At 34.9% G+C, this 20,351-nt stretch overlaps 1 protein-coding gene and 1 long non-coding RNA gene across 3 annotated transcripts; both read left to right on the top strand.

Moving 5' to 3' along the window:
• Nucleotides 1–10,848: 10,848 nt before the first annotated feature.
• Nucleotides 10,849–15,369, top strand: LOC149545167 (uncharacterized). 2 transcript variants are annotated; one of them, XM_089790549.1, is made up of 13 exons: nucleotides 10,898–10,989; nucleotides 11,137–11,301; nucleotides 12,689–12,802; nucleotides 12,955–13,065; nucleotides 13,143–13,205; nucleotides 13,413–13,526; nucleotides 13,652–13,801; nucleotides 13,889–13,966; nucleotides 14,149–14,370; nucleotides 14,501–14,587; nucleotides 14,681–14,800; nucleotides 14,890–14,982; nucleotides 15,073–15,369. In XM_089790549.1, exons 2-13 carry the CDS (start codon nucleotides 11,152–11,154, stop codon nucleotides 15,130–15,132), a joined length of 1,362 nt encoding a protein of 453 aa, XP_089646675.1. In that variant the 5' UTR covers nucleotides 10,898–10,989; nucleotides 11,137–11,151; the 3' UTR covers nucleotides 15,133–15,369. The 2 variants fall into 2 exon arrangements, with proteins under 2 accessions (XP_089646674.1, XP_089646675.1); XM_089790548.1 differs by having other exon boundaries at nucleotides 10,849–11,301.
• A 586-nt stretch (nucleotides 15,370–15,955) lies between these two features.
• On the top strand, nucleotides 15,956–16,424 carry LOC149545168 (uncharacterized). The gene is made up of 2 exons (XR_016353537.1): nucleotides 15,956–16,077; nucleotides 16,226–16,424. It is a non-coding gene; the product is annotated as an uncharacterized LOC149545168 (long non-coding RNA).
• Nucleotides 16,425–20,351: the final 3,927 nt, after the last annotated feature.

The raw sequence follows: 20,351 nt of genomic DNA on the forward strand, positions 1-20,351 counted from the left end.
AAATCCATAAATTTCAAGATAGACTAAGATGAGCTCTCAATTAAGAATATGAGCCATTAATGGGCTCTCTCAATGAGAAACTCTCTTGTTGAGTAGCTTTGTCTAAATAGATAGGATGTATGCTCAAGCTTTATGCTTCAAAAATGGCTTCAAATGGAGTTGGAATTTGGGTGTGAGTGTATGGTTTTGATGTAAAATGGCTTCTCAAAATGGCATTATGACTTTACTTCATGGATTGTGTTATTTTGCAAAGGGAAAGGATCCAATTTATAGGCAAGAGGCTTGAGGGATTGAGGGCTAAGATGCAAGGATGGGAAAAAGCTCATGGAGGGCTTAGATTGCATGAGAGGAGAGCACATGGATTGTGCTTCCTTACAACCAATCAAGGAGTGACACATGTCACATGGTGAGAGGATGGAGGAAAGGGGAAGGATGAGTCAACAAAGGAGGCTCAAGGGATAAAATCTTCATAAAGACCCTTCATAAGTGCTTTGTAAGAACATTTATGACTTTGTGGGCTTTATAAAGTTTTGTGGTTGAAGATATTTGTGAGAGATACCATGAAATTTGAATTTGAGGGTTTAGGGAGGTTTTAAGCTTGCTTAGGGTTGTAAAAATGATTAGAGGAAGGGTTAGAGATGGCTTAGGACTAGGCAAATGGATGGCAAGTGGATTGCAATTAATGAGGGTGGGTGAAGGAGGAGATATTTGTTAACTTTGGCTTGGGTTAGTAAGTTTTAACCCATGTTTAGGGAATGTGACAAGGTTAGGAAGGGATTAGGATTAGGTTTAAAGACATCTTCTAGAAGAGTCTAGACTTTGGATGAGGATAAAGACTTTCTAGAAGAGTCTAGAACTTCCTAAGATACGATTTTATGAAATAAATAAAGTTTTATTTATTTCAAGGGTTTGGGTTGAGGAGATATTTATTAAAATATTTTTAATAAACATGAGGATTAATATTTAATCTTGATTAAATATTTTGAGTTGGGATTAGGGGTAGGAAATGATGAGATTAGCCTTTAATCGAAATTAAAGAAGGATTAGAAGATTTTGGAAGAGGTTATTGGTCTTAAGGAAATTGGCCAACTTTTGGGCAAAAAATAAATTTTTTATTTATTTTAGGATTTTTGGTCAATTTATTAATTAAATAATTAATAAATAAGGAAATAATGTTTAAATAAGATTTAAACATTTTTGGGAGGGATTTCTTAATTAAATATTTTTAATTAAGATAAAGGGATTTAATGGCATAAAAATAAATTAATTAATTAATAAATGATGATGTCATCAGAACTTTTTCAGAAAATAAAAAATACTTTATTTTCTAAAGGATTTTTAGGTGTCTACAGAAACAAGCCCCTAGAGCATGGTATGAAAGATTGCATAACTATCTTATTTAGATTGGTTTTCAAAGAACTAATGATAACAGTAGTTTGTATATAAAGGAAGGACCAGATAATAAAATTGTCTTGGCAAAAATATTTGTAGATGATACTGTTTTCACAGGGAATGATGATCTTTGCAAAGAATTTTCAGAGCAAATGAACAAGGAATTTGAAATGTCTATGTTTGGAGAGATCCAATTCTTTGTTGGTCTTCAAATTCAGCAGAATAAAAATGGTATCTACATCACTCAATCAAAATACATCAAGGAGATATTGAAAAAGTTTGGTATGGAAGATTGTAAACCAGTTGGGACTCCTATTTGTACTGGATTAAAACTTACCAAGGAAGATGAATCAAAAGAAGTAGATCAAACATTGTATAGATCTATGATTGGAAAGTTGCAGTATGTAGTTCATACTAGGCCAGATATTGCACATGCAGTTGGTATTGTAGCAAGATTTTCAGCAAAACCAAGAGAAAATCACATGATGGCAATCAAAAGAATAATGAGATATTTGAAAGGAACTGAAGATTATGGTTTATGGTACAAATTTGGAGGTAATCTAGATTTGAAAGTGTTTACTGATGCTAATTGGGCAGGAAACCTTGATGACAAAAAAAGTACAAGTGGAGGAGCATTCTTTCTTGGAAAGAGGTTGGTTTCTTGGACAAGCAAAAAGTAGAATTGTACATCCCAATCTACAACAGAGGCAGAGTATGTTGTTGTAGCAGTAAACTATTCTAATATTATTTGGTTTAAACAGTTGTTGGAAGGCATGAAGGTAGAAATCAAAGAACCAGTTGTTATGTTCTGTAATAATACAAGTGCAATCAACATATCTAAGAATCCAGTGATGCATTCTAAAACCAAGCACATTGCAATAAAATATCATTTTGTCAGAGAATTGGTGCAAGATAAGGAAATCAGATTGGAATATGTCCATACAAAGGAACAAATTGCTGACATATTCACAAAACCATTACCTAAGGATGCATTCTTGTATCTAAGAGGTAAGTTAGCGGTCACTCCCCTATCTGAAGTTCACTAAAATTAAGTTTTAGTGATGCATCAACGCATACCAAGTTGAAGATCTATCAGTTGATGTAGCATAATCAGGAAATATTGCATATGAATCAGTACTAAAGGTACATTAAAATTCATTTGAGTTGTGTTGTCTTTGGCATGTGTTGTCAAAAAGGGAGAGTTTTACTGTCATATATTTCTGAAATTTGTTTGAGAGGAAGAACTTTGTTATGTAATTCCTTCACAGAGGGAGATTACTGAAAGAGGGAGAGTTTGCTATCTAATAGAGAAAGTTGTTCTGACAGAAAAAGACTTGTTAGACTTGTTTTCAAATTTCATTCTGCTATGACATGTTGTGTTTCCATCAATGTCAAAGAGGGAGATTGTTGGATACAATTGTTAATTGTGTATTGTCTTTGATGTTACACAAATGTCATATCAGTCATCAAACAAAGTCTACCGAGCTCAGATGATCAGCAAAGCAATTTACAGTGTCTATCGAACGTTCTGAACATTACACAGTAAAGTTAGTTCTTACCAAGCTCACTCGGGCATCAAAAGATTTTGTAATAGAAAGTTAGTGTTAACCGAGCTCCCAAGGTTAACGAAGAAAAGTCAGTTCTTACCGAGCTCACTTAGGCATCAAAGGATTTTGTAGCAGAAAGTTAGTGTTAACCGAGCTCCCAAGGTTAACGAAGAAAAGTCAGTTCTTACCGAGCTAACTCGAGCATCAAAGGATTTTGTAGTAGAAAGTTAGTGTTAACCGAGCTCCCAAGGTTAACGAAGAAAATTCAATGTCTACCGAGCTCACTCGGTCATCAAAGATAATGTGGCAGAAAGTTAGTTTTTACCGAGCTCACAAGGTCAGCAAAGGAAGGTCAGTGTTAACCAAGTTCACTCGGTCTCCAAAGGATTTTTTGTAAGGTTTGCAATGTTTACCAAGCTTCACTTGGTTAACACTAGAAAACCATTATGAGCAGTGGTTACCGAGCTGGGTCGGCCAATGAAGAATTTTATTGTTTTGATATTAAGTTCAATTGTTTCGTGCAATGAGTGTAGCTGACTGATGTAATGATTTTTTCAGTTGTTGTAACTTATATTTGAGCCGACTTGATAATCTGAAAGGTATATATATAGATGTTCAAGTTGTGAATTGAAGTATGTGGTGATATATGAATGAAGATGGAATAAGAAAATATTGAGCGAATTTTGATGAAGGATTGAATATCCTGGAGGAGTTGAAAAGTTGTATTCAACCAGTAAGGATCCAGTAAAGCAGAACAGATATCTGTAATCAGCAAAAGATAAGTTGCATATCATTCAGGTCACTTCATTGTTGCTTTCTAATCATTGTAACAGTGAATCCAGAATCTCTTTACAGAGTTGATTTAACAAACATTTTGTAAACCCTCTAACAAGGTGACTGTTCAATTGAATTTTTCTTAAGACCTCTAACCAGGCCACTCCTAACAGGGTGATTAAATCCTCTAACAAGGTCACACCTAACAATGTGTATTGTAACCTTTAACAGGGTTGGCTACTAACAGGGCTCACTTCAGAAGAGTGAAAATTGGTGACTAGTTACTTGGTGGTTTTTCCCATATTAAGTTTCCACATTAAATTCAGTGTCTCTTGTGTTCATTTATTTAACCTTTGCATGCATATTAACTACTATGAATGCTAGATGATTAATAACTATTTAACCTATCGAGTTACTGTATTCCTGCACTATTTACCAAGTATCAGCAGTAATTAAGCATTATAGACATCTAAGGGATTTTAGGAATTGTTTTTGTGGTAACTGATTCACCCCTCCCCTCTCAGTTACTTCATCTATATTTCCAACACATCATGTAAATGATGCCCAAGGAATTGAAAGGTACAACCAACAATGTAATGGAAATATTTAGTTAGACGTTGAACATGAAAATTGTAACTCAGAACAATGAGTTTTTGCAACTTCACAGCATGAAATTTTTTTGAGAATGAATGATGGTGTTGAAGGAAATATGAAAAATGTTACAAACCCAAATGGTCTTCTTGATACTGAATTTAGAAGATTTCAGATGTAGTTTAGGCATCAAATAGATAGTTTGAAGACTCCAAATATGTGTCATATTTGTCAAGAATCATATATTTTTATGAAAGTTAATTATACTTCTAAAGGTCCTATATGTAATTGGTGTTGAAAAGAGACAGGTATCCATAGATTTTCTTCTCTAAACCATATGGATCATGGGTCTCAGCCACAAGTGCTTGCAAATTTGATCCAAGTTGAAGAGATGTTGATTGCACGTGTTAGTCATATACTTCAAGTTACACATGCAACTGGTGATCAATACAAGTACAAGGGACACACTATATGTTTTCCCCAACATGTAGAAGAAGTATCCAATGTTTTGCCACATTCAATTGACAAGTTACCCATAATTATTGTCCATAGATGAGATCAATGTGGCACCTATTATATAACTTTACTGTAAATAAGGAGTGTGTGTATAGAGCATTAAGGTACAAAGTAGAAAATGATCCCTTTTATGCAGATGTTACAATCGATGAAGGTGCTCTCAATGAGCTAACCGAAAAATCTAATGATAATATTTTTAATAGGTTGAAGACAATGTAGATTGAGTTTGATTCTGATGCAAATGAGGTAGTTTTTGTTGGTCCACCCATGGAGGCCAATGAAGTTAATATACTTGAGCATACTACATCTATGACCTCTCGACCACCCAATGCTCAAAGGGAAATGGAATTAATTCAGGCATGGGTGAACAATCTTGATTCAATTTCATCTCAATTAATTGAATGGCCAGCTATAGGTGCATCTTCTATCAATGAATATGTTAAAATGGGATTGTTGGATATGGCTTTTCCAACATTGTTTCCTGATGGAAGATGTGACTGGTTAGAACCAAGAATGAAGTGAGTTTATCTTCATGAATTTGCTAAGCATTTGATTTGGTATAGGGATCATCATTTTGGTAAACATCCAAGGTTCAGGTATTTTATGACAAACATGATAATGCGATATCATGCGCAAAGTTCATCAAGCGTATTTGTAAAAAGGAATTTACAAGATTTTCCAATTAGAATCAATGAGTTATGTGAACATATGGAAAGTATGCCATGTAGTAATTTGGCTGATAGATTGATGAGGTTTGGAACAAGTCTACGAGGCACAAGGTCGTATTGGGCTAAATGCAAAGGTGAGTTGATAGACTTGCTTGACCAAGTAGGAACTCCAACAAAAAAAATTCACATTAAGTGTAGCACACATGCAGTGGCCTGATTTATGGGCATTAATGCCTGAGACATTGCCAAATGATCCACAAGAGGCTCAAAAATGGAGAAGACAAAATATTATTGACTATCCTCACATTGTTGCACATTACATGCATCTTAGACATATAATTTTTAGAAAAGAAATACTTCAAAAGGGTATGAAAGTCAAATAATTTTGGTGTAGATATGAGTGGCAACACCGAGGTTCACCTCATGTGCATGGATTCCTATGGTTGGAAGGATGCATGGATTCTTATGGTTGGAAGGAGCACCAAACATGGACACTATTGATTGGGAAAATGAAGAATAGAGGAAAAGTGTTGAAAGATATTTTCATTCTATTATTCATGCATGGAATCCTAGACATGATGTGCACCAAAGAAATATATAGGTATGTTTTGAATTATATGATCCCATATCTCACTATTTTATGATTCTTAAAACTTTATTTAAGCACAAATTTCATTAATAACTAACTATAATGTCTACAACTATTTTTAGGCTTTTCAACATTTTGGTCAACATCCATGTCTCAAAAATATTGCACAACAAGTACAGATGGATATTGATCAAGACTATGAAGAGATATTGAACTGTGTTGAAAGACACACTATCTGCAAGGAGGGTGCATGCTTATGTAAAAAGAGGGGAAGAATGGTTTGTAGGTAATTGTTGTGTGAATTTAAAGTTTTATGTTCATATAATACATAAACTATTTATGTGCATCATTACAAACTTATAATTTTATCCCTCCTAGGTATAATGCTCCTTGGCCAGTCAATTTGGGTGGGTCTAGATTATATGAGGATGCAGAAACTGATGAAAAAAATTTGAGCCAGCAAGAAATGATGATAGAGTTAACACACATAATCGACACATCTTACAGCTCTGTAGAGCTAATGTTGATTGGCAACCCGTACTTTCTAGACATGTAGTTATTAATTATATTGCAAAGTATGCTTCAAAAACTTAAAGAAGTTCTAAAACATATCATCAGAAGTTGATGCATTTATCGAACTTGGAAAATATCGATGATCTTGCAACAAGGGCATACATAAAGCTTCTCATAGAAACAGTTATAAAAAAGAGACATTGGAGCTCAAGAAACATGTCATATGTTGTTAGAGCTTCCATTGGTGGAGTGTAGTAGAACGTTTGTTAATCTAAATCTTTCACATGAAGTTTTCAAGCTTGTAACAATTAATATAGAGAATAATGAGGAAGATCATACAATATCTTTTATACAAGGTTATCAATCAAGACCCCTTTGTATGGAAGGTATAACATTAATTGATATAGCAAGATCTTGGATTTACAATCCTAAAAAAAGAGGAGGTAACAAATGGGGGCCAAGAGAAATAGCAGCTATAGTTAGATTTTTCCCAAGGTTTATATCGGTTCCTCCACGGGACTCCAACAAATGGGTTGAATTTTGTTCATCTGAATTGTTTCTCTAAAAACCTTTTCATGACATTGAAAGGGACATTGGTGATAGTGATGCTACTATAGTGGCCAATTAGGAGTCACTCCATTATACTCCTTGGCATGTTCGATGAGCAATTCACCAACAAAAAATGATGAAGTTGCAAGCAACTCAAATATAGAAGATATTGTATGTGCTCAAGAGAATACTATAGAGCATGAATGGGAAATCATATCCAGATTGCATTGTGGTCAACATATGCAAGTTTCTAAAATAGACATGTTGGGAAGAAGAGATAGTGGTAGGGATACAAACTGGACTATTGGATATCAATGTGAAGACAATACTGTTGCAGCTATCAACTTCATTGATGAAATGAAGAAGCATGAATGTCTCATGTATGATGACATTCTACAATGCATCAACTTTTCAACTCTTAGTGGAAAGCAACAAAAGGCCATTGACATTATTATGACACATTACCATAGCAATCAAGTGGGGAACCCTTTATGTATGATAATTCAAGGAACTGCAGGAACGAGAAAATATTATCTAATTGGTGCCATCGATCAATCTCTTTGTATGGCTACAATGTCAAATCCTTCTCCTCCTCTATTACTTGCACCGACTAGAGTAGTAGTTTTCAATATAGGAGCTTCAACAATTCATTCAAAACTATGAATACCAATAAAAGATTTTACTCAATTGGAGGGGACATGACTTACAAGTTTTCAAGAAGAAATGGCTCACATTAGATATATTTTGATTGATGAAATGAGTTTCATTGGTCAAAACTTGTTGGAAAATATAGATTCCCGTCTCAGACAAGCATTCCTAGAAAATGCTAACAGAAGTTATGCAGGTAAAGCTTTTTTTGTGGTTAAGTGTATTGTTGTGAACTAATATTTATACATATTACAACCCATATGTAGTATTCCTAATACTTTTTTCAACCTTTATTTTCTTTCTTTCATGTCTATCTATTATTTTGGTTGGTGATCTTGGTCAATTACCACCAGTCAGTGATAAACCAGCATATGCTGGCCAAAGGAGAGCTAAATTATTGTGGAAAAAATTTAAAACAATAGTTACATTAGATAAAATATTTAGGCAAGATGGTTAGGACAAAGATCAAAAAAGATTTCGTGAGCTCCTAACAAATTTGAGAGATGCCAATCCTAATATAGATGATTGGAATCTTCTTATGATGAGGATCCATGTATGGCTTGATGCTCCAATGAATGATGACTTTAACAAAGAAATACATTTGTTCTCAACCAATGATAATGTCCACAATCATAATAGGAGAATTTTGCACTCTTTGGGGTATCATGTTGCACGTAGTCTTGCAATTAAGACACAGAACGGTAACATAGTTCAAGATGGTTCAACTGATGAACTTGATCTAGAGTTATTAATCAGTAAATATTACAAGGTAATGTTGACTACAAATCTTTGGATAGAAACTAGCCTTGTCAATGGAGCTTTAGGATATATTCAGAATATTGTGTATAGACTAGGAACTAGTCCTCCTAAACCACCAACCTATGTCACTGTCAAATTTGATAATTATTCTGGAATACCATTTGATGACCACCATCCAAAAGTAGTTCCTATAGCTCCATTACAGAGGGGAAGTACCTTCCAACTACCATTAAGATTGGCATGGGCATTGACAATTCACAAATCACAGGGACTAACTCTTCAAAAAGCAATAATTGATATAGGTCCAAAGGAAAGAACTAGATTAACATTTGTGGCTATTTCTCGTGTAAATTCTATTGAAGGATTGAGAATAATGCCACCATTTACATATGAACGCTATGAAAAAATGAAAAGTGGGAAACAACTTTCAATTAGAAAGGCAGAAGAAATGAGATTGAGAGGCCTTGAACAACAAAGATGTAATAATTCATAATTAATTGTTCTTCTTTTTTGTGTCAAATTTGTGCTTTATTACTTTGAAACAATATATTGGTAGTAGATGCTACAAAATTATGTTTTCTTATTCTTTAATGTACATGAATGGTCAAAATAATGTCATGTTTCCATACACTAAATTTCATTGCATTTTTCAATGCAATATGGTTTTTACATTGATATACTCTACACTTCATAATGTTACTTAACTTATTATGTTATGCAAAACATTTTGATTTCAAATTTATATCCCTCAAATTAAGTATCATTCACATGATTCTAATTTTAAATATATATCATATTTTCTTTCAGCAATGGCACCTTCTAATACAGAGTCAAGGATCATTAACATGAGTCCAACAGCTTCCATAGGCTCGAACCATTTTTTTAAGACAAAATTTGATAGCTGCAAGCGGATAATTAAAGAGTCCTGTATAACTATGCTCATAGCTCTTGAGAATGCAGCTCTAGCAATTGATGATGTACAAGAAGTTGACATAATTGAGATGGAAGATATTGCGAGATTTGCTTGTAATGCATCTGCAAAAGTAGACACATTTCCATCCATGATGAAAGAAGTATACAATGATAAATTAACAAATGAAGGTCACAATAGAAATTATATCTCTGAAGAATATGTCATTTACTTACATCGTTATGGAGAAATGTTCTCCACGTAGTGAATTCAGATCTACCAATTTTGTCATTTTACTTTATCTAAATAATTGTATTATGAGATATAATTATCATTTTATTTTATCTATATAATTGTACTATGAGATATAATTTTGTCATTTTACTTTATCTAAACAATTGTATAATGAGAATAATGCCTCTATTCTAATTCTAACTCTGACCCTAACTCTAATTCTAACTCTAACCCTAATCCAAATTTTAACCCTAACTATAGCACTAATTCTAACTCTAGCTCAAACTCTAACTCCAACTCTAACCCTATTAATAACCCTAACCCTAATTCTAACCCTAACCCTAACCCCAAATCTAACCCTAACTTTAACTCTAACTCTAATCATAATCCTGACCCTAATCCTAACTCTATCTCTAATTCTAACCCTAACCCTAACATTGACGCTAACTCCAACTCTACTCTAACCCTAATCCTAACCCTACCCCTAACCCTAACTCTTACTCTAACCCTAGTCCTAACCCTAACCACAAAATAAACAAATAAATCGATACTAACTTATATATATATATATATATATATATATATATATATATATATATATATATATATATATATATATATATATATATATATATATTTTTTTTTTTTGAATTAATAAATATAGAAAAATACTTTTATATATAAATTCTAATTCTAATCATAATCGTGACCCTAATCCTAACTCTATCTCTAATTCTAACCATAACCTTAATATTGACCCTAACCGCAACTATAACTCTAACCCTAATCCTAACCCTAACCATAAAAATAAACAAATAAATCGATACTAACTTTATCAATAGAAAATTAGAAAAATACTAATTTTAATTTTATATATATATATATATTGAATTAATAAATATAGAAAAATACTTTTATATATAAATTCTAATTCTAATCATAATCGTGACCCTAATCCTAACTCTATCTCTAATTCTAACCATAACCTTAATATATATATCAAGAGTCATCTTTCTTGAGGCACCTATTTTAATTCAAATCGTATCGAACACAAAGAAACCCTTACGATTTGAATTAAAATAGGTGCCGAGAAGAATGACTCTCGACATTTTCTGTATATAAAAGTATATATAAGCTAGTTTTATAACAAATAAAATTGTCCCCAAAAGAACACTTTAACTCGCACTAATAATCGGTAAGAACTAATAAAGGTCTGTCAAGTTTCAATAAAGGCTCTCTAATTTTATGTGGCGAGTGGGGACCTTTTATGCTGTAAAAGATTTTGCTTAGCCCGAAGAGGTAATATCCCAGAACCTCTTCAGCCATGGATTAGAAGCAGAAGAAATATTTTGGAAAATTTGCTGCATTGATCGAGGAAACCCTTAGTTGATTATTAATTTGAAATCTTAACTTACAAGATTCTAATAAAAAATCATTGGAGGGTAGGATTGATTATGCATTATGGCAATGGTGATGGCAAACGATAGTTTTCTGTCATGGAGACCTGCTTCTTTTCTTTTACCGATATCTACAGTAAGCATATCCGAAAAGAAGATTAGGGTTAGCTGCAGTTTTCAGAGTACTTCGATTGGTTACTCCTTTTGCCCTCAGGTATATATGCTTTTAATCTTACTCGTCACTTCCAGTCTCTTTATTAAAAAACATTGAATATCATTAGGTTATTTAGAGTCCATTGTATTAATCACTTCCGCACAACTGCAATACAGAATATTACTATATTAGTCACTTCTGCACTACTCTTTTGTTTGGGAGAAGTTATTAGGGAATTATATAAAATTCCACATGTGGAGATTAGTTTAATGGTTTGTAATAGCGTTGCTAGAAAACAACTGTAAGTTAAATGAATTCCATATTTATACTGTTTCGTGGGCGTTAGTGCGACGTAGCTTAGCTCTTCTCTCTTGGATTTTTCTGAATATACCCTCAGAAACAGTTTTTAGTTTAGAGTTGAAGTTCCCTCCCATTTAATGAAACCGGGGTTTCCTTCAGTAGTCATCTGAACCATAGGCGTTCTCAACTTGTAAAATTGTGACCTAAATTTTAAATAGCAATTATTCCAACTCGTCTTCTAAGTGAGAAGTGGACCAACTGCTGTAAGTGATAAATGTGGTACACAAATTCAAATAGTGTGAATGTGAGTTCTTTTAGATACCCAAATGGATGCTGTCAGCTTCTGCAATCCTAAGCAAAATCCAATTTTCCGGTAAGTGGGTATATGGCGTAGGCTTGCTGCAAGGAATGAAATAGGTCAGCGAAAATTCGCCTCCAGAAGACCATAGAGTGAATGATTTTTGTCAGGCTATTGCCTAGTATTAAGGTGGGGCATTTTTCTGACATCAACTTTGGTCCAAACTTCAATAAAGTGTCCCACTCCCCGCCCTCACAATCTTTGCATGTGGCTGATTCAAGAAAGCATTACTACTTGATTTGAAGGCCAATGGAATAGAGTGAGCCCTGTTTCCCGATACACAGAAGTGAAACTATTGGGATCATTGGTTTGCGGAATTTCTTTCTGCAGATTCCCAGCTCCTCAGTCGCTGGTGTGTAGTCCTAGTTGGGAGATCCAACAAAATTGAGCTTTGAAATAGGGCGTTAGAATAGTTGCAAAGTAGCATTTGAGCCCCAAGCCCTAGCATTTCAAATTTTGTCTATCTGAAGACTGAAAGAAGCCGTTGAGCCTGAAGTCCCACTAGCCCGAAAGCTATTTATCTACATTCAATCTATCTATGTAAGTAGAAGAATGCCTACTATTGCAAGAACATGCCCTTATTTACCTATCCCCCAGAATCACTGCCAGGATCTTGCATAGTGCTAGCACCTTCTGTATTGATGTATAAATGAACAAATTGAGTAATGATAAATTTAACCGAAGAAGAAAGAGTTATATACATAGGAGCAACAAAGTTTCATATTAGTTAAGTTAATGAGTTCGGGTTTTGATGTATTTTAATTTTTAATATTTGTTTGCTTGATACAGGTTAAAGAAGCCGTGGAGGCACTTTATCCACTATTTCAAGAAGTAGATAACTTGGTAGCATTTAATACAAGCCGGGTATTGAAAGCGTACAGAAATGCCCGAGTTGGAACTCATGTAAGTATTGTTCTTGCTTCTTTGACTTAGGCTTCATCTTATGGTTCCTATTTTGTTTGCTTTAAATGTCAAAGAGAGTTGTCTTCTGGATAAGAGCATAGTTTGATAATTTGAAGAAAATTCATTTTGTTGTTCATTTATCTTTTTGGCAGCACTTTGGGGGTTCTACTGGCTATGGCCACAATGAGGGAGGTGGTCGTGAAGCACTTGACAGTGCTTTTGCTGAGATTGTGAATGCAGAATCTGCAATGGTTCGTACACAGGTATGGACAAAATGTAATATTTGGTGGAACCGTTAATATAATAACATCAGAATGATTTTGGAATTTGTATCTTGTAGTTCTTCTCCGGTACTCATGCCATAGCTTGTGCACTCTATGCCATCCTAAGACCAGGGGATGAAGTAAGTTCTAGATACCACCTTGATAAGGCCTGTTTCTTACTCATTGCTCAAAATGTTAAAAACCTTTAGTCACAGATTAAAGATATGTTCTTAAACTTAAATTTGATTAATAAGACTTACCTGAGACCTGAACATTATCTGCTTCTATCTGTGCTTGTTAAACATTTAATACTTGAACTATTGCGTTTTTTTTAACTTGATTTTCAGCTTTTAGCTGTGGCAGGTGCTCCTTATGACACACTGGAAGAAGTCATTGGAATTCGGAACATTCCTGGTCAAGGATCTCTAAAGGAATTTGAAGTTTCCTATAGGGAATTGCCAGTAATTATATTCTCTGCATTTATTATGGTTGCCTGTGAACAAGATGGAAGTTTTCAATTTGTTTCAATTTTTTGTGCAATTTTGACTTTTTGTCATCCGTAAGCCAAGAATCTACTATATTTCAGCTTGCAGGAGATGGTGGTGTGGATTGGGATGCACTTGCAACTGCAGTGAAGCCACAAACAAAATGTGCTTTGATACAGCGTTCCTGTGGATATGCATGGCGACGTAGCTTAAGTATATCTGATATCAGGAAAGTAATAAAATGTATAAAGGTTTGTCTTCAAGAAATGGTTTGCCTGAGTATTTATCAAATAAAGTCTCTTACTATTATAGTAATTTAATTAAGACATTTTAATCAGAACCAAAATCCGGAATGTGTGGTCTTTGTGGACAACTGCTATGGCGAATTTGTTGAGAGCATGGAACCAACTGCTGTGGTGGGTAATATATGTATTTGCTGCCATATTTATGATGCTACTCTATAGAATCATGAAAATGTTGCTAAGTTGTGATACAGTTTACTAGGAATTGCATGTGGTAGATGTTTTTTCTGTGTTGATTGGGTTTGTTTATAAAGAGATAGATAGCTGTACAAACAAGTTGATGTGTTCTGTGGCAGGGTGCAGATATCATTGCAGGAAGCCTGATTAAGAATCCTGGAGGTACCATAGCACCTTGTGGAGGCTATGTAGCTGGAAAAGATAAATGGGTCAAAAGAGCAGCAGCTCGTCTTTCAGCTCCAGGCATAGGTATACACTCAGGGGCAACTTCAGGAGGCATTATGCGCTTGCTCTTCCAGGGTTTATTTCTATCCCCTCAAATGGTTGGGGAGTCAATTAAGGTAAATCATACCAAATAGCATCTGAACTTGATGACTATTAAAAACTCTTCCAGTTCAATTTTATCCCATTAATGACTAGGGAATATATTTAGATAGGCGCAAGCAATTAATCTCTTTACTGTGCCATTAGGGAAGTCTTATTGTTGCTGATGTTATGGCACGAGAAGGTTATAAAGTGCAGCCTCTTCCTCGAATGCCTCGTCACGATATCATACAGGTACTACACTGGATCCAATATTTTGTGTGTAGGACTGAAGAGATCGACAACAAAGCCTTATGTTATCTATCTCAATCTCGGTGCATGAATCAGGCAGTCCAATTGGGAAACCGGGAACGCCTCTTGGCATTTTGTGAGGCTGTCCAAAGATGTTGCCCTGTTGGATCGTATATCAAACCTGTAGCTGGTTCAACACCTGGATATGCATCTGAGGTACATTCGTTTACATTAAAATTATCTTCGAAATGTGATTTATTTATGAGATGCCTTTCTGAGTACTATGCCCTTGTTTGTATGCTCAGGTTGTCTTTGCAGATGGCACATTCATAGATGGAAGCACAAGTGAGATGTCATGTGATGGGCCATTGAGAGATCCATTTTCAGTCTTTTGCCAGGTTCGTGTCATTGCTTCCAGCTCCAGCCCATGCCATGCAATTAACAGTGTTACGTATTCTGATAGTTGTTATGTTTCTTTGATATTACAGGGTTGTACACACTGGACTCAATGGGCATTGGCTATGGAGGAGGTTTTGAAATCAATCTGAACATATGGATATGCAAGATGCCTAATTCCATTAATTTGCAAAGAGAAAAAATGTATCAAACGGTCAAGACATACTTTGACGTGTTTGGAACCAATTTTGATGATGTGAACTGTCACAAATGCGATTTTAGAGAATTACATTGATTCATTGGTTTTATTATCTACAACTTCACAAAGGATGTGAACATTCTTGATTGTGAGAAGCAATTTTATCTTAATTATGTTTGTAATTATCAAACATTCTTTCATGTGCAGATCAAACTTAAGGCAATCTGAAGTGTCAAAATGGCATCCAATATCACAGGTCTGCACAGTAAAAAAATTATATATCTCTTGACTATATTGGGGATTTATTTATTTGAATGAATAGATCACGTAGTACTACAGGAAATAAAGATCATATTAAGCTTGTGCCTTAAAAAACGTTGAATTAACCTTCCTTTCAGAAATACTTTCAACTTTTGAGGGTATAGATCATTCAAGGTGTCTGTGTATATTTACACACAGAAAAATGTTCGGTAATCGGCTGTTGGGAAAATACAGCATAAAAATTTTGATTTATGGTAGGAAGAAATATACTTAGTTCGACAAACAACAATGAATTTAAATGGATGCTCGATGTGAATAGATTTTAAATCATTTAGTTGGTATTTCTTTTTTTGTTTGCACTTAAAATTTTCAAAAATATAGGTGGTATACCTTTTTCAGCCAGCGAGCTTCCAAATAAGTTGCAAGCAGTTTGATTGCAATATGTAAAAGGTCTGATTCTACTTCAACAGAAAATGTATTCATTGACCGAACGTGCAGTTAAGATCTCACAGCTGCAATAGAAGAACAAGATGCCTCTTTCAACAGAAAATGGATTAGCCAACCCAAGCATTCACCTCATATTGACACTCCCAGAAGATGGGTCACCTGTGTTTTGAAGCTGAGAGGACAAACTAAGGTAACTGCAGTGATGGATCCTTGTTTGCTCCTTCCTTTTGCTGATATTGAGGATTATTTAAGGATTCTTAGTTGGGGGGGCTGGTTCCTGGGCCTGAATGGGCTCTATTTGAATTTGGAAGTTAAATGGTTGTGTGTCATTATTGTAGTCAAGTGGGCCATATGCATATTGCTTGCAAGACCAAAAGGAATACCTAGATTTTTTTGGAGGAAGGAGGAACAATCTATGATGTCCTCCAAGAGAGATTGATTAGATTGTGGATAGAAGAGGGAAGTTTTCTTTAGATTCTTACTTTCCTCCTGAAACTGCAAAAATGCAAAAAAGATTGATACAAAAAAGATTTCAGAGATTTGGATCAATGAAGCCGGGATATCAGGGAGAAAAAAAGATGTGAGGGATTCGTATGCCAATTTGTATTGTTGCCTTTTTCAGTTCACCTTTTCTCAAGAAGAGGTGGGGGTGGACCTTGGCATTACAATCAACTAGAAGTGTTTGAGCCGCTTCTTTAAACCTGCATAATTTTGTTTGTGTTTCTCTTGCAGTGAGTGGTTTCTTGTTGTAGTTCCTATTGGTTGTGCCTGTTGTTTTTTTGGGTTATTCTTATGCTGTCTAATAATACTTATTGTTCTATATTTCTTATGCAAAAGGATTCTAGGTCACTTTCAAACCCCTACTTAAATTAAAAAATTGAAAGATAAGTAAACTTGAGAAAATAGGCTTAGCAACCATTAAGAAGTAAAAAACCAAACAAATGATTAGCATTCTAGGAACTCAAAAAATAATTCAAATCAAAAGAATGTTCCATGCTTTGCTCAAAGGGACTTCTTTTAGCCGAATTTTTTGGGACTCATGCTCTATGTTTTCATAAATGTGACATTTGCATTTTGAGAGATTTTTCTCTCGTGCTACTATGAATATTTGTTCGTGGGAAGGTTTATAGGCTCATTTTTGTCTTTCTTGCCTAGATTGATAGACTTTTGACCTCATGGTCTTCGTACTACCTCTAAGTATGCTACACATGATTGGCATGCATTCTGTCAAGCCATGGTGGAAATTGGCGGTGGTTGTTGTATGGTTCATTTTGCAATTACAAGCCTAAATGGTTTAGCCGCTATCATTTCCCAGGGGTTAGACCCAAGCATAGCTTATTATGACCACCTTCTCGCCCTTAGCTCTAGCTCGAGGGGTGAAGCGACTGTACAGTTTCCCTAACACGGGCCATTCTAGATCTGTGAGACTCCGCAAGGGATCTCGTCACCAACAACACTTCTCTCATAACACTCAACTTCATCACAGGGCCTTTGGTAGCCGCACAGATCAATCATTGTTGGACTTTTTCCTTGTGAGGATAGATACCTATTCTTTTCCATGATGTCTCTTGCTTTCTTCTTCTTTTGTTGTACTTGTTCTTTTTTGGACATCGATTGGTGCTCTATTTCTCTGCTTTCTTCTTGGTGTAAGTTTCCAGTCCCATAGACCCACGTGATCTTTTGTTGGACATTAATAAAATTATCTTATCTTATCTTATGGTCTTCACCCTAAACCAACAATGGCATTTGCAATCTTCCCAGAAAGTGTTGCAACATTGTTCCTTATAATCCTGTATGATGTTGTGGACCCCAAAGTAGCCCTCTTTGCCTAGAGTATTCTTTAGTAAGGCTTGCCCTTGGGTTCTAAGCTTTGACATTTGAGTGTGCAAGATCTCGGGTGCCCTTTTGTGGGGACTCTAAGACTATCATTTACATCTTTTGGTGGTGTAGAAGAGCCCAATAATATTGGATTTGGATTCATGATTTTTTCTTGGTTGTTTAGGCCTATAACCTTCTGGTGTACAATTTTGCTAGGAGATTCTCTTAGACTTCCCTTCAATTGTTTTGAAATATGGCATGCTTTCATGAGGGAAATACTCTTCACTCTTTGGAAGATTAGAAATGTTTTATTTATTTGCAACTATCTTGATATAAATGTTTCAATGTATGCTAAACCATGCATATGTAATAATGGTATTTTGCAAATTTAGGTGCAAGCTAATAAAAGGGCCTTTGAAGTGGCTCACTTGTAAGAGCCACTTCAACATTGGGGTGATGCCCCATGTATGGTTGTCAGAGTTGCATCAGATATTTTTGCTTCCAATGTTAGATCTTTTCCCTATGGACATTGTTTTGGTCGCAAATCCTTTGCTTGTCACACTTTGATGTCGAGATCCTAGGCCGCTTGTTAGTCGTCCATCCAATAAGGCAAGAGAATTTTGATGGCACTATTGATCTTCTCCACCCCGTGTTTGATCAACCTCGACTTGGTCAACTAATAGTGTTGCTCCTACTGCTCTTGGTGGCTTTGGTTGGTCGAATGTTGGTGATGATTTTGGTTGGGACACTTCTTCCAAGTGGTTCTTGTGGTTGGCTCTACTAATTTCTCTAACAAGGAAAGAAGCAAAAAAGAGAGAAAGTTGAAGATGGTCCTTTTCAACCCTTAATCTAGAGCTCTCTTATGTATGGGGTAAACGGGATGACCTTGATCCTCATTCCTCAGCTGGTACTAATTAAATTGTGTAATGCAAATTTTGTTTTTAGGCTCAACCTATGTTTTTATGTTGTTAATGGTTTTTAGGGTTGACTCATTTGACACTCAAGTAATTTCATATCTCCCAACTTTTTTTTGAATAGTATATTTTAATTATACATCTTAATAGAAATAGAAACATCAAAAAGGAAAAACAATTAAAAGGCATTTCAAATCATAGTAGAGGTTGGTGAGAACCCACGAATGAAAAGTAATCTTGCAAATATGACCTTGCTAATATTTATAAGTATATCCTACGTTGGTAGTTAATAATTAGCTTCTACTAAATAATTAGCTTTTTAAAAAAGAGTAGGGCCTTAAGTTATTGACTCACAAGATTTCATTTAAAATTATTTTGAATTTGTCTACAATTAGTCTCAGTATCATATCAAGCTTTAATAAGTTATAAATATTTTGAAAGAACTTATGATGTAAATGTTAGGAATAGAGGATATTGTCGGTAATTTGGAGTGTTGTAGAGATGGCGTATTGATGACAGGTTTTGTCATTGATGTCAACCCATATTCTTTGGTTCATTCTAAACTTAGATTTTGTATATCGCAAGCCACTTGTTAGTTCTCTGTGGACAATGACGTTGACAGATTCAGGCATGCGAGCTTACATTTGTGTACTTCATGTGATATTCTAGTTGAGTTAGAGTTTGTTTTGTGAAGACTGGTAGCCGACAAGTGTGAAAGAAAATGTGACAGAGTTAGTTACAGCTCTTTTGCTATATCTTATTGATGAGCGTGGAAGATGGTAGAAGACTTGTTTGTGAGCATATGATTGGATTTGTGAATCACTTGGCTTACTCTGGGAAGGTTGTTGGTGTAATGTGTGATGCATTTTACTGGTAGTCGACAAGGTTGTTGTAGCATGTGAAATATCATTGGCAAATATTACATTCTTATTGCATCATGTGGAACACCTCATGTAATTTTTGTATCGATGCTTATGAAGGTGTGTTCCTTAGCATGGTCCTATGTAATTAATTGTATATTGGGAAAGTTGTATAGGCCGACCTAATTAATTATTTGCAAAGGGTATAAAGGAAAGTCATTTTTCTTGTTGGGGTAGTACAAACTTGATGATATGAATGGAATGATGCAAGCCTTGATGATTGATTACCATAACTGAGCAGAGAAATTGTTTCGACATTGGTGGTCTTTAAAAGAACTATTTTGGCAAGTAGATTGTAGGTCAGTCAATTCATGTTTATTGAATATGTTATCCCGAAAGATCTATCTTTCACTTTTGTCAAAGCATTTGGACAGTGGGTCTACTTGTTCTCATTGACCTTTAACATGGTTAGAACCTTCTAACAAGGGTTGAAAGTCTCCTAATAGAGATTTGTATTTGACTCCTAATAGAGGCGCATCCTCTCCCAAAGAACTTATATATTAGTACATTGGCTTGTGGGTGTTATCCTTAATAGGGTATTCTCTTTGAGCAAGGATTTCCCTAATCAACAAAATTATTATTTTAAGGTGTATGGTTTTGTATTGTTGTGCATCATTGTTCTAATTTTCAGGGATCAATTATATAAATTTGGATTTAATTATATTTTTTCACCCCGTCCCCCCCCCTCCCACCCCCACAAGTTGATGAATTTTTTTATATTATTATAATAAAAATTAACGAACAAAAAAAAATTCATTTCAATATTAAGTTGTCAAGTAGCCCTTCAATCAATTGATTATAATTTCAAAAAC

This window comes from Cupressus sempervirens, chromosome 7, assembly GCF_028749045.1.
Source record: "Cupressus sempervirens isolate cs-2001-9-10 chromosome 7, ASM2874904v1, whole genome shotgun sequence".
Classification (NCBI taxonomy): domain Eukaryota; kingdom Viridiplantae; phylum Streptophyta; class Pinopsida; order Cupressales; family Cupressaceae; genus Cupressus; species Cupressus sempervirens.

What these genes read in the sequence shown, in the direction of transcription:
- LOC149545167 (XM_089790548.1), top strand. Translation starts at nt 11,152, where the DNA reads ATGGCAATGGTGATGGCAAACGATAGTTTTCTGTCATGGAGACCTGCT. An exon ending in TCCTAAGACCAGGGGATGAA is followed by an intron (nt 13,206 to 13,412) that starts GTAAGTTCTAGA and finishes CTTGATTTTCAG; the next exon opens with CTTTTAGCTGTGGCAGGTGC. An exon ending in TTTCCTATAGGGAATTGCCA is followed by an intron (nt 13,527 to 13,651) that starts GTAATTATATTC and finishes ACTATATTTCAG; the next exon opens with CTTGCAGGAGATGGTGGTGT.